General features: G+C 32.6%; 1 protein-coding gene across 3 annotated transcripts in view; it reads right to left on the bottom strand.

The window, feature by feature from the left end:
• The window catches only part of LOC110033178 (probable LRR receptor-like serine/threonine-protein kinase At5g10290), a 36,604-nt gene that overhangs the window by 20,801 nt on the left and 3,519 nt on the right, over positions 1-12,284 (bottom strand). The window contains exons 2-11 of one of the 3 annotated variants that reach the window (XM_020737080.1): positions 11,928-12,014; positions 11,688-11,820; positions 10,802-10,934; positions 10,558-10,629; positions 4,565-4,708; positions 4,396-4,467; positions 4,232-4,297; positions 4,039-4,109; positions 3,769-3,909; positions 2,978-3,319 (exon numbers count right to left, since the gene is read on the bottom strand). In XM_020737080.1, the coding sequence (XP_020592739.1) occupies positions 2,978-3,319; positions 3,769-3,909; positions 4,039-4,109; positions 4,232-4,297; positions 4,396-4,467; positions 4,565-4,708; positions 10,558-10,629; positions 10,802-10,934; positions 11,688-11,820; positions 11,928-11,939 (1,186 nt within the window). In that variant the 5' untranslated portion in view covers positions 11,940-12,014. Of the gene's footprint in view, positions 1-2,977; positions 3,320-3,768; positions 3,910-4,038; positions 4,110-4,231; positions 4,298-4,395; positions 4,468-4,564; positions 4,709-10,557; positions 10,630-10,801; positions 10,935-11,687; positions 11,821-11,927; positions 12,015-12,284 lie in introns of those variants that run through there. The other 2 variants (XM_020737082.1, XM_020737081.1) reach the window with 2 other exon arrangements.

The raw sequence follows: 12,284 nt of genomic DNA, 5'->3' as shown, positions 1-12,284 counted from the left end.
GTTTTATTAAATTTATTCTTATAAGTAATAATATGTGTATCTCTTTCCTTAAATAAAATATTAGCAATAATAAAATTAAATGCTAAAGCAAAATCTAATATGATTCTACCTCTTCATTAATCACTCCAAAATCATAGCCAACATAAATATTTCTAAAATCTTTTGACCCTCTACCAACATGTCCATTTAAATCTCCTCCAATAAAAACTTTTATCTTCAAGATCTATTATTTGTATCATATCTTCTAAATCAATCCATAATTTTTCTTTAAAACCTATATCTGAACTTACTTGAAGAGCATAAGGACTTAAAAATCCTAGTATCAACAATAATATTAAGGGTTATAATTCTATCTTTAAATAAGGTTTATAGTATTATTATCTTTCAAACTCTTACCTATAATTACACTTACACCATTTCTAGTGCGACTCCTACCTGAATACCAAAATTTAAAACCTAAGCTATCAATCTCCTTAGCATTTTTTCCAACCCATTTAGTTTCTTGAATACATAAGATATTTATCTTTTTATTAACCATAATATCAACCAATTTCATTAAATTACTTATGAGAGTACTCATTTTTCAAGATCCTATCCTAATAATAGTTTCATGGACTAACTTCTTTATCTGCATCTATCAATAATGTGAGAACTCTTGCTTATTTGACACTACACCAAGGCGGCAGTGTAGCGGCCCTTGCACACTTATTGTTGTATTCAGGTCATACAGTGTATCGCTTCCAGGGAACGTCCTAGCATTTACACAAGGATTTAAAGGATTCATGTCATGATTTTTCGACAAATTTTATGCTAACAGTCGACTACCTAATACAACCCTCTACTTTTCACATCTGAGACTTGGGACCCAGAAATGGCAGTGTTCAATGAATAAAATAAAATAAAAAATTATAAATAATTAATTAAAACAAAGTCTAATTTTTTTTTTATTTAAATTTTATCCGAATAAAGAAAACCCTTAATAAAGTGCATTATCCCACTTGATTTACGAACATCGTCCTGTTCAAGAAGACCAATGAGACCTAAATAATGCTTGTAAATTATACCTATCTCAATTAGGCTTATCAAAAGGACACCTTTTTCTCAACCCACAAATCAATAGGGCGATGAAACTTCCAAACATCAAATGATTCACCTAATGGATGTGTCAACTCTAGTAAATTGGAAAGAACTACAAATCAAAATCACATCCAATTAAATTTACAAATGACTATAACGTTATCATATGACATGCATTTTCAACCAAACAATATTGATGACACATTAACACCTTATGAACAAAGTCTTCAAAGATCTCAAAGGGTAGGGACCCCATGGAGGTATATGCTACAATATGCTAGTTAAAAGCTTTGAAAGATTAAAATATATCTATGACATAGACAAATGCTTCTAGCTCCTTCAACAATACAACATCTGACTCGATCCAACCAAATATGCCATCTAAAATGATATTCAGCTCTTTAACTGCCAATATTACCATCAAGGAAAGGCTCAAATTTGATTTATCCACTGAATCTAATGCTTGGTCTAACTCCATAGCAGTAACCAACTTCTTCCCTATGACATCGTTCTTGACCTTCTCCAAGAGTTCTGGACGAATTTTTACCCATAGAGAAGGAAATAAATTTCAAGTTGATGTCCCACCCATAGAGCTTCTTCATATTAACATAACCATCAAAAGTAGCTTCAAGGCACTCATCTTTAAAATCATTTTCTTACTCAAAGAACTTACGCTGGATTTTTGCAATAGTGATGGTGATATCTTCCAATAGGATCAATCTTTATTGTATTTTGATTCTAGGATCACCACAGGTATTTTTTTAATCAACATCTCCATCATCGCAACCATTCGTTGTTGGAGTATAACTTGGTTATCCAAGCCATTAGAGTTTCTCCTCCTGATGTTTATATCTTAGCTTCCTGTTTTCTTCTCCGTGAAGTATCCATGGTAAATAAATGTTCTCATGTCTTCTAATAACCGCTTTTCATAAACATCATGCATTAAAATTCTTTTTGAGCTTAGTGCTTTGATGACCATCAGAATATTGAGAAAAATAAATGACAAACAAAAGTGTCAATGGATTGAAATTGTTAATCTAGATACTTAATTTTTGAGTAAGAAAAAATATGAGGCAGACAATGTCATGAGTCCTCCTTTTCTCTAGCTCTCTAATTCCTTAGAGTCTATCTCTCTATGAAGACAATGCCTCCACGAAGACAATGAAAGCACCTAATTCCATAATAATGAAATAGCAAGTGAAAATAACAACAAATTGTGAAGGCTAATTGTACAAAAGAATCCAAGAAATCATTAGTTGGAGGTCACTGGGGATGAAGGACTCATACACCCTAACCAAAGCCCAAGAACCATATGAGGTATGCATCAAAAAATCTTAGCAATTGACCTCACCGTTGGTGTCTTCTTATGTTTGTTATAATATTGATTGGTGTTGATTATTATGTAATTAATTTCGAGGAATGGACGTGCGTAAAAATTCATAGTTCTGATTTTAATTTCTAACTTATTAATAAACATATCTGCAGTTATAAAGTTCGTATAAAATAATTTTCCAAGGATTAAGATCCTAATAACCACAATCTACTTTAATAACCATATTTATTGTTACAAATATGTAACGCATTTTAGCAAACCTAATTCTCCTGGAAGTGTTCACATGAAGAAGCAAAGAAAATTACCCATCGAACAGCCCAAAGAAAGAGAAAAAGTGTAGGGTTTGGGAAACTTTAAGCTCACTAGTCTAGGTGAGACAAAACCATAGAAACTTAGTTGTGATTAGATTAAGTCTTATTTCAACAAAAACTTAGAAAGAAGGTATGAAAAAAAGTAAAGGCCTATGAGTATCATGAGATCCTTGTAAGAAATACTAAAAACTGATGAACATCTCAAAAGGTAATTAACTCATAAATCACCCGACAGAAGTTAACAAAAGTTATGTACCTCTTAAGCGGTAAGCAACACTCAAGTTTGGCATGAAAGGATATACTAGAAGCCGTTCGGTTGGTGTTGTGCAAAACCCAATCAATCTTAAAAGGTTTCTATGGACAGCTACGCTAATCAACTCCACTTCACGTAAAAAGGCAGCTTCTCCACCAGGACTTTCATAATCAATTAGTCGCTTTACTGCAATTTTTCTACCATCTTGAAGTACTCCTTTATATACTTTTCCAAAACCACCCTGACCTAGTATGTTCTTCTCACTGAAGTTGTCAGTTGCAATTTCTAGTTCACGCCATGCAAATCTTCTCAATTGCCCAAATGCTATTCTCCGGTCATATTCACCTGGAAAGTCAAGTCAGTAGGAAAAAATAGGTTTAAATTTAAAAACATCCGCCTTAAAGAAGACTATTGGAAGATAACTTTATATGTGCATTTTAGTGATATGTGCATTTTAGTGATATCTACAGAAGTATCAATCAAAAGTTCAGTTAAATAACAAATATATGTGAATGTAATCAAACAATGTGCAAAGCATACATTTTAGTGATATGTGCATTTTAGTGATATCTACATACGTATCAATCAAAAGTTCAGTTAAATGACAAATATATGAGAATGTAATCAAACAATGTGCAAAGCATATAAAATATTTTTCTCCACATTTAAATCATGTTGCAATTTTAATAAAAACATTCAAATTGAGAAACATTGTGTCAAATCAGGTGAAAGTTAGGAACAAAAGTCCTGGTGTGAACCAAACAAGTTAGCTTGTAATAAGAAGCAATCCAGACCTGTGACATCAACAAAGGCTTCCTGTCGAAAACCTTCTTTCCTCTTCCTGCAAAGTAGAAACAGAGCGACTGCTAAAATGAGAGCTATTGCTCCTCCAATGCTTCCAAGAATCACTTTGATTTTCGAACTGCTAGATCCTCCTGTCAAGGCTCAAAATAAACATATAAAGCGATGTTCCAATAATCCACAGAATTACATGGTTTTATTTCACATAGAGAAGTAAAAATTTTATAACCAGACAAGACAATAATGTGTGAATAATTGTTTACCAGTTTCAGCCGCATTGGATGCACAAAGTGAAGAGAAGTTTCCTCCACAATTCAGATTGTTCCCTGTAAAACTGTTCCAATAATGGATCCAGATCAATTTCAAATTTCCAGGAAGTTTGATGCATTTCAAACTTCCTAGAACTATCAATTTAATCATGAAGATAATTGAAATCAAGCAAGTATCTGCCCATACTTGTATCTAGCAATGTGAAAGAGTTGATCAGGTATCTGTCCAGTTAGGTAATTAAATGCTAGACGACTGCAAAACAAACTGAAACAGTCAATAAAAAGAAAAAAAACAAATACAATCACCATGCATAATCAACTGACTATGGTAAAAGTTATTCTAAAACTTACATGTCATTTAAGCTTGAAATATTTGACAGGGAATTAGGAATACTTCCACTAAGATTATTGTTGCTTAAAATCCTACTTGCAATGATGGCAAGCGCAGCAGTTATTATGATGTGAAATGCAAATGAATAATGAAAAGATAACATTTCGATGTTATCAATAATTTACTTACAAAGTTTGGAGCTTAGAAAGCTTGCCGAGAGAATCTGGTATTTGTCCAGTTAGTTGGTTATTTTCTAAGACTAAGCTTCTCAAACTGGAAAGATTTCCAAATTCTTCAGGAATTTTACCAGTAATCTTATTGCCTGACAATGATCTGCACATGCAATGCAATCAATCTATAATTCCATTAAAAGAAATTTTACTTTATTTTAGTTATTATGGGCTTGTGTAGATTAGAATTGCTTTGGATGGGAAAGGAACCGAAAACTCATAAGAGTCATTTTCAGAGAAGACTACCATAATTTTCATAAAGATTTACTGGAATTACCAGCTTGAACTATAAAATAGAAATACTAGGCGGATGCATATTACCTAAGATTATACCTACCATATTGGAACCAAGTCTCCCTAATTCTATATCATCGAATGTTCATTCTTTAAAAGTCTATATCCTTCATACAAGATTAGCATAAATAACTATAGTCACCAGAGCTTACTAAAAGTCTATATCCTTCATACAAGATTAGCATAAAAAACTATAGTCACCACCAGAGCTTATCTTACCAATTCTATTGAGGCAATAAAAAACAACTTGATATATTTCACTATAGTGTTTGCTAGTATATAAGAAAACATAAAAAACAAAATAGGAATAGGAAGACAATAAAAGGGAAAATGTCCTCAACTAAAATAATATATTACAGAATAAAGGTAGAATGTATAATAATTATTTACTTTCAAATTTAAAAATCTTTATAATAAAACCCCACCTCAAACTGGAACATATATATCATGACGAACCAACTTGCTTTCAAGCCCCAAAAAATATAGTCCACAACTTCTATAAAAAATTTTTTCAGTTGTTCGAAGTTAGAGACATGAAGAGTGTGATCTTCCTTAATATAACAACATCTACAATGAAATAACAATCAACTTCAATATATATTAATCACGCACGAAAAATAGGACTGTTAGCAATATGAATTAATGCTTAATTATCACACTTAAAAGCCATGATTACTAACTTATTTTACAAATTTTTTTACCAACATCATTTAACAAGCATTGTGATATAATCAGGTATTTAGCCTTGACGCTAAATCTAGCAACTACATTCTATTTATATCCATGCGATAAAATTTTCTTCCAAAAACAAAACCTACTGTTTTTTTTTTATCTTCAATAAATCCAACATAATAAGTATCAAAGTAAGCTTTAATTTTTAAATGTTTGTGTTATATCCATGCGATAAAATTTTCTTCCAAAAACAAAACCTCCTGTTTTTTTTATCTTCAATAAATCCAACATACTAAGTATCAAAGTAAGTTTTAATTTTTAAATGTTTGTGTTTTTTTAAAGACCAGTCCTCTTTTAGATATTTTTAATATATGCTAAAACATTAAGTCAACATGCAAATATGTCTAAACTTGGTTATCCACATGTTAACTTATTATTATCATAAGATGTTTATAATATATCCATGTGAGGGTCAACATTTTTTTACCAAAGATGCCCAGCTTCCTGACGTCAGTAATGGCATATTTCCTTTGGTAGAGTGAAATACCACCTTCATTGCAAGTGAGTTGGATGACACTAAATTACTTTAGATGCACAAATTTTTTAGTAACATGTCTACTGAAGATGCTATTTATCTCCTCAATTCTAGAAACAATGATTATAGTACCTGAGGCTGAAAGACAAATGAAAAGAAAATAATCATTTGGGCTATTTCAAAGATCAACATTATCAAGGACTTTATAGAGGTTATTAAATCAGGCATGAGAGCTCGGCTTCAACACAAGTACAGCTTTTTTAAGCTTACAGATTTGGTTGTCAGCCTGAGCGGCATACCCAAAAGGTTGCCAGAGACATGAAGAGTGTGATCTTCCTTAATATAACAACATCTACAATGAAATAACAATCAACTTCAATATATATTAATCACGCACGAAAAATAGGACTGTTAGCAATATGAATTAATGCTTAATTATCACACTTAAAAGCCATGATTACTAACTTATTTTACAAATTTTTTTACCAACATCATTTAACAAGCATTGTGATATAATCAGGTATTTAGCCTTGACGCTAAATCTAGCAACTACATTCTATTATATCCATGCGATAAAATTTTCTTCCAAAAACAAAACCTCCTGTTTTTTTTATCTTCAATAAATCCAACATACTAAGTATCAAAGTAAGTTTTAATTTTTAAATGTTTGTGTTTTTTTAAAGACCAGTCCTCTTTTAGATATTTTTAATATATGCTAAAACATTAAGTCAACATGCAAATATGTCTAAACTTGGTTATCCACATGTTAACTTATTATTATACAGGTAGAAAGTAGTATTAGATTGGGTAACAATCAGGAAGATAAGTTTATTAAATGAAATACTATAATGGACATCGTCGATGCTATCATAAGATGTTTATAATATATCCATGTGAGGGTCAACATTTTTTTACCAAAGATGCCCAGCTTCCTGACGTCAGTAATGGCATATTTCCTTTGGTAGAGTGAAATACCACCTTCATTGCAAGTGAGTTGGATGACACTAAATTACTTTAGATGCACAAATTTTTTAGTAACATGTCTACTGAAGATGCTATTTATCTCCTCAATTCTAGAAACAATGATTATAGTACCTGAGGCTGAAAGACAAATGAAAAGAAAATAATCATTTGGGCTATTTCAAAGATCAACCTTATCAAGGACTTTATAGAGGTTATTAAATCAGGCATGAGAGCTTGGCTGAAACACACGTACAGCTTTTTTAAGCTTACAGATTTGGTTATCAGCCTGAGCAGCATACCCAAAAGGTTGCTTGATATAAGCTAATGACATCCACGTGAAAAAAAATCCACCCTTCATTAAAGGCCATAGCGAGGATGCAGATAGGGTTGAGCCATGTAAAATGAGAAAATGTTTCGATATAGTCAATGCCATAAATTTAAATATTTTAGCCACCCAAACTTTATAGCGAGCAATATTCCATTGGGATGAAACTTAAACGCTAAAGCGCTTGGGCATAAATAGATTTTACACTAACAAAAAAGTAAGCAAGTCCAAAAAGTGATAATCAAAGAGAACCCTCATTTCAATATCCACCACAAGCTTCTAGTTATGAGTGAGCCATGCTTCTTGATAAGTCCTAAAAATAGAAAAAAGAGACAAATAAAATCACAAAAAAAGGATAAAAGATCAAAGGATGTAAATCAATGTATTAGTACATTTTTGAATAACGTTTCAAACAGCAATTAAGATATGAAGATCTGAGGTTGCAAGTGCAAATGGATGTTCAGCTATAGTACATGGGATGGAAAGAGGTGCAACAGGAGAAGGCAAACAAGGGTGATAAGTATAAAAATGTAGTGGAGGAGCAAGCACAGACGCAAGAATTCAAAGTGGAATATGTAAAGAAAATTTTTAAATGGAGACATGGCAATAGTAGGGCAATGTTTCATAACAAGTAAAATCAGTAGAATAAAATATTAAAAAGCAAGATGTTAAAATGGAATCTTGCAATTTGTTGTGAAATAGTTATACTAAACATCAATATTGAGAAAACATTGGTGCTTACATTCAACCATATAATTCCCTTGAGTATAAGGTAGGATTTGATGTACAATACATTATTTAGAATAGAAATAAAAACTGGATTACATATACTCTAGGGCGCTATCAGAATGAAGAATATAAAAAAAGGAAAACATAACTATTATTTTCTTATAAAAATATTCGAATACAACAACTTCAACAAAAACTTTAATGGGTATATCCAAGTAATCTTAGAACTGTATTTAATTAATAACATAAATAAAATAAAAAAAACCCAAATTCATAGACTAGGACTTGGACCCTAGATAAGAAAAGAGATAACAACATGTTCACCATACTCACAGGCTTCACGTTCATATTTTAAAAAGAAGAGAAGATGAGTGAAGCCTTGAAAATGATGAGGGCAAAAAAAATAACAATATCACTGAAAGGGAACATAGTGGAGGGGTAGCAGGAATAAAAAGGAAGTAATCAATGCCTATTATTTTAACATCATCATCAATAATTTTCTTCGTGCTAACATATTGAAAAAAAAAAAAGAAAGGGTGAAGAGTTACTGAGCAATTGTGAAATTTTGTAAAATAGTTCATGGATAACATTTTTACAAAAAAGGTGAGAATCATATAAAATATTTTAAAGCTAATGCGGAGAGAGGAATAGTCCTTTAACAAAAATGAAAAGAGAGTTTGCATGATAAGAAAAGAAAACAACTGTAGTTAGTCTTTCTTATGACAAGAAGTACTAGAATCTAAGACTCGAAGTGAGCAGTTACAGTTAAACTAAAGGAGGAAACCACATGAGAGAAACGAAACCTATTTAATAATCTTATTTAGGGTCCGTTTGAGACAGCTTGTGCGTTTCAGGATAAGGTGCTTATATTGAAACACGGCCCGCGGGCCGCCAGCAGGGGTCGACCCGCGGCCTGCGTTTAATATAAAAATCCAAACTTCGGATAAGCTGGCGAAACGCGCGAACCAAACGGTACGACGGCGTTTTGAAAACGCCGCCCGCACTTATAAGCTGCCCCAAACAGACCTATAGTGGTAGTCAATTGAGAGCTTGGTAATGAGCGATTATATTCTTCTCGGGAGAGGGAGAAAGAGAGAAATTTCCATAATGACTTTTAGTATAATCAAAGTATAATTGGTGACATGTTGAGTAGCTAGATGATAACCAAGATTTTCTCGACAATTATCTGATGAGTGCTTGGTTCTCTAAAAATGCCAGCAATGTGGAAATAAGTTGTATTGCCACAGTTAACCCATCTACGTCTTATGCCAGTAGCAACTGTGGTGTGTTCATGATAAGAAGACAAAACAACAAGCTAAGTGGCCTGCAGAACCCAAAACAAGGCCATGGAGATACTGAGAGCTATAAATTCAACCATTAATTGAGTTTAAGCAGGCCGGAAAGACTTCTGGAAACCAAAGATAAACATAGCAAAAAGAAAACCTCCATTTATTTTTGCTTAGTGAGATCAGCAGTAAAGAGGTGATACTTTCATCCCAAACAAAAATATTGAATTAAAGAATATATGCCCAAGAGATGTTACTGTTTAGATAGTATGTAGAATGAAGAAAAAATAATCCCACATCCCGTCAGTAGCCTAAAAAAATATGATAGTGGGAGCACGTCACTTTGATACCATTGAGCATCTATTTGAGAACCACATATTAAAGCTAATGCGGAGAGAGGAATAGTCCTTTAACATACTTAAGCTTGTTACTTTGTACACTGGTGGTTTTTATTGGTCTCATGAAAACCAATGAGAAAATGAAAAGAATGAGACGACAAATGATAGTTGATTCCATTGAGTTTGATAGTGGCACCAATATTAAAAGAGGATTACATTTTGAAGAGAATAGAAAAGGCATCAATGAATAGCATAGAGAAAAGGACAATGATGAGTTAATTAATCATATGGATCAAAGAGCTACTATTGGAGGAGCTTGTATAGAAGCAATCATTAAATGCAATTATCTAAAAGGTGCCTGGATTATGGGAGCAACAATGCACACAAGCATGGAGGCTGTCTATGGGAGGACGGGTTGAGGAAAATGAGAGATGCAGCAAGATGTAGGGCTGTGGGTGGTATCAGACAAGCGTATAAGCAAGCAAACATGCGCACAGGGCATGCCACAAGCAGGGAACGGCGGAGGCATGTGAGTCCAATATTTGCAGTGAACAAGAAAACAAAGGAAAAGGCACAAAAGGAAAAAAAAAAAGAGAAAGAGAGATAGGGAAGTGTTTCCCCACTTATTTTGAGAATGGGCCAATACTATCTTAATACAAATCATTATCCTCAAAAAGTAAATAATAGTAAAATGAATGATGAGGCAAAATGAACTTGTTCCTAAACCATGTTCAGTGGTTATATGCTAAACATAATTCCAGACATCGGACACATGAAAAAATAAACATTTATGAAATTATGCAAACTTACAGGGCTGTTAGATAAGCCAACTGCCCGATACTTGGTGACAAGGTTCCATTAAAACCCATGTTAGGCAGAGTTCTGCAACATAATGTATCATAGAAAATACAGTAAGTCAAGAAACCTTCAAATGTGTGTGTGTGTACATAAAATTACGTGATTTTTTTTCATGAAAGGTAATTTTGAATTGATGCAATAGCATATTAAAATTTATTGATAAAAATTGTAGTTTTTAGGTAATTCGCTGACTTACACTTGAATGACTTTGTTGTTATCATCACAAATAACAGAATTCCAAGTGCAAGGGTTAACCTGGTTCTGATTCCAATCAGGAAGCTGATTACTAGCTGCATTTAATCTATTTTTCATGTCAATCAACACATCCCCTAGGACAACAAAAAAATATGCAATTAGTTATCATACCAAAGAAGGTCAACACACTTGCAATATTGGAAGTACTCCTTGGAAATGATTAAAGTGTGGCAAACTAAAACTACTTTAAAGTAGTACAATGGTTTTATAAAAATCCAAACTTGCTCAACACAAGAATGCTTGAACGACTGAATCCATGGATATAAGTTCAAATATGATCAAAATGTCAATAAACAGAAAAAAAAAAAGCAACCCTTATCAAGAGTAGGGGACTTATTTGCTCAAGTTTTACTAAGCTCTTAAACAAAATATCTGGAATAAATAGTGCTGAACTATTTCAAACAATCACAATTGTATTTGAATTATCTACAATTTGGAAGGGACTAATCAAAAAAGTAAAGAATGTACTTCTGCCTCTTCTTACGTGCTTCATTCACATCGCATTCTTTTAGTTTTACAATTAAAAAGCATGCAGTCTTACTGATATATCATAAACTAAAGGTCAAATTTCAGAGCAACAGACTGCAGCATGACGCCACATTCAATCTAACAAATAGTAAGCAACCAATAATAAAGCTTCATGGAAAGAGACACAGAGTTTGACCTGTGGGAGTTCAATAGATTTGAGGCAATATATATATATATATATAGACTAAAAAAGTAAGAAATCCAATGCAATGGCTGTATTAAAGAACATCTTGCCAGCAAGAAAAAATAATCATTGACGTTTTGTACCATGTTAGGAGAAACTAAGACATGTAATCTACCTTCACCATTAGATACAACAATTGAAAGAAGAGTGGCAAGTACGAGAACTACGAGATACAACTTCATCTTTTTTTGATTTTTCTCACTTGACAGTATAGCATGGATTTGTAGCGTATCTAAAGGGCACATTGCCTGCAAAAGACAATTTGACAGGATCAGTTTATGAAAAATGAAACCATATGAGATAAAGTACATGGCAGGTTAAATGAGCCCATTTTGGTATAATCAAAATCAAAGACCTTAATGTACATCTCAACTCCCGCTTTGTCGTCGAATGACAGGAGGCATTCATGGGCCCAATGCTTTCTCCATAGCTCTTCAAATCACTAAAATTGAAAGCGGGAATGAATTCACAAAAATCATTTGCTACATTTCAAACTAGATAAAAATTTGTCGTAAGAATATAAATAGACTATTTATTTTTAGGTAAACGGACATTTATGAATTCCTCCGTTCATCCGAATGCAAAAAGAATTTCTTGATTTTTTTTTTCTTTTTGAGGCGTAAATGATTATAAAAACAACAAAATGCCATAGATTTAGGTTGTACAGTAAGAAAAAGAAACAGAACAGAAAGTCACAATGCTATATTAATTC

Source organism: Phalaenopsis equestris, unplaced genomic scaffold (genome assembly GCF_001263595.1).
Source record: "Phalaenopsis equestris unplaced genomic scaffold, ASM126359v1 Scaffold001110, whole genome shotgun sequence".
In the NCBI taxonomy this organism is placed as follows: Eukaryota; Viridiplantae; Streptophyta; class Magnoliopsida; order Asparagales; family Orchidaceae; genus Phalaenopsis; species Phalaenopsis equestris.
This window is presented reverse-complemented; position numbering and strand designations above follow the sequence as displayed.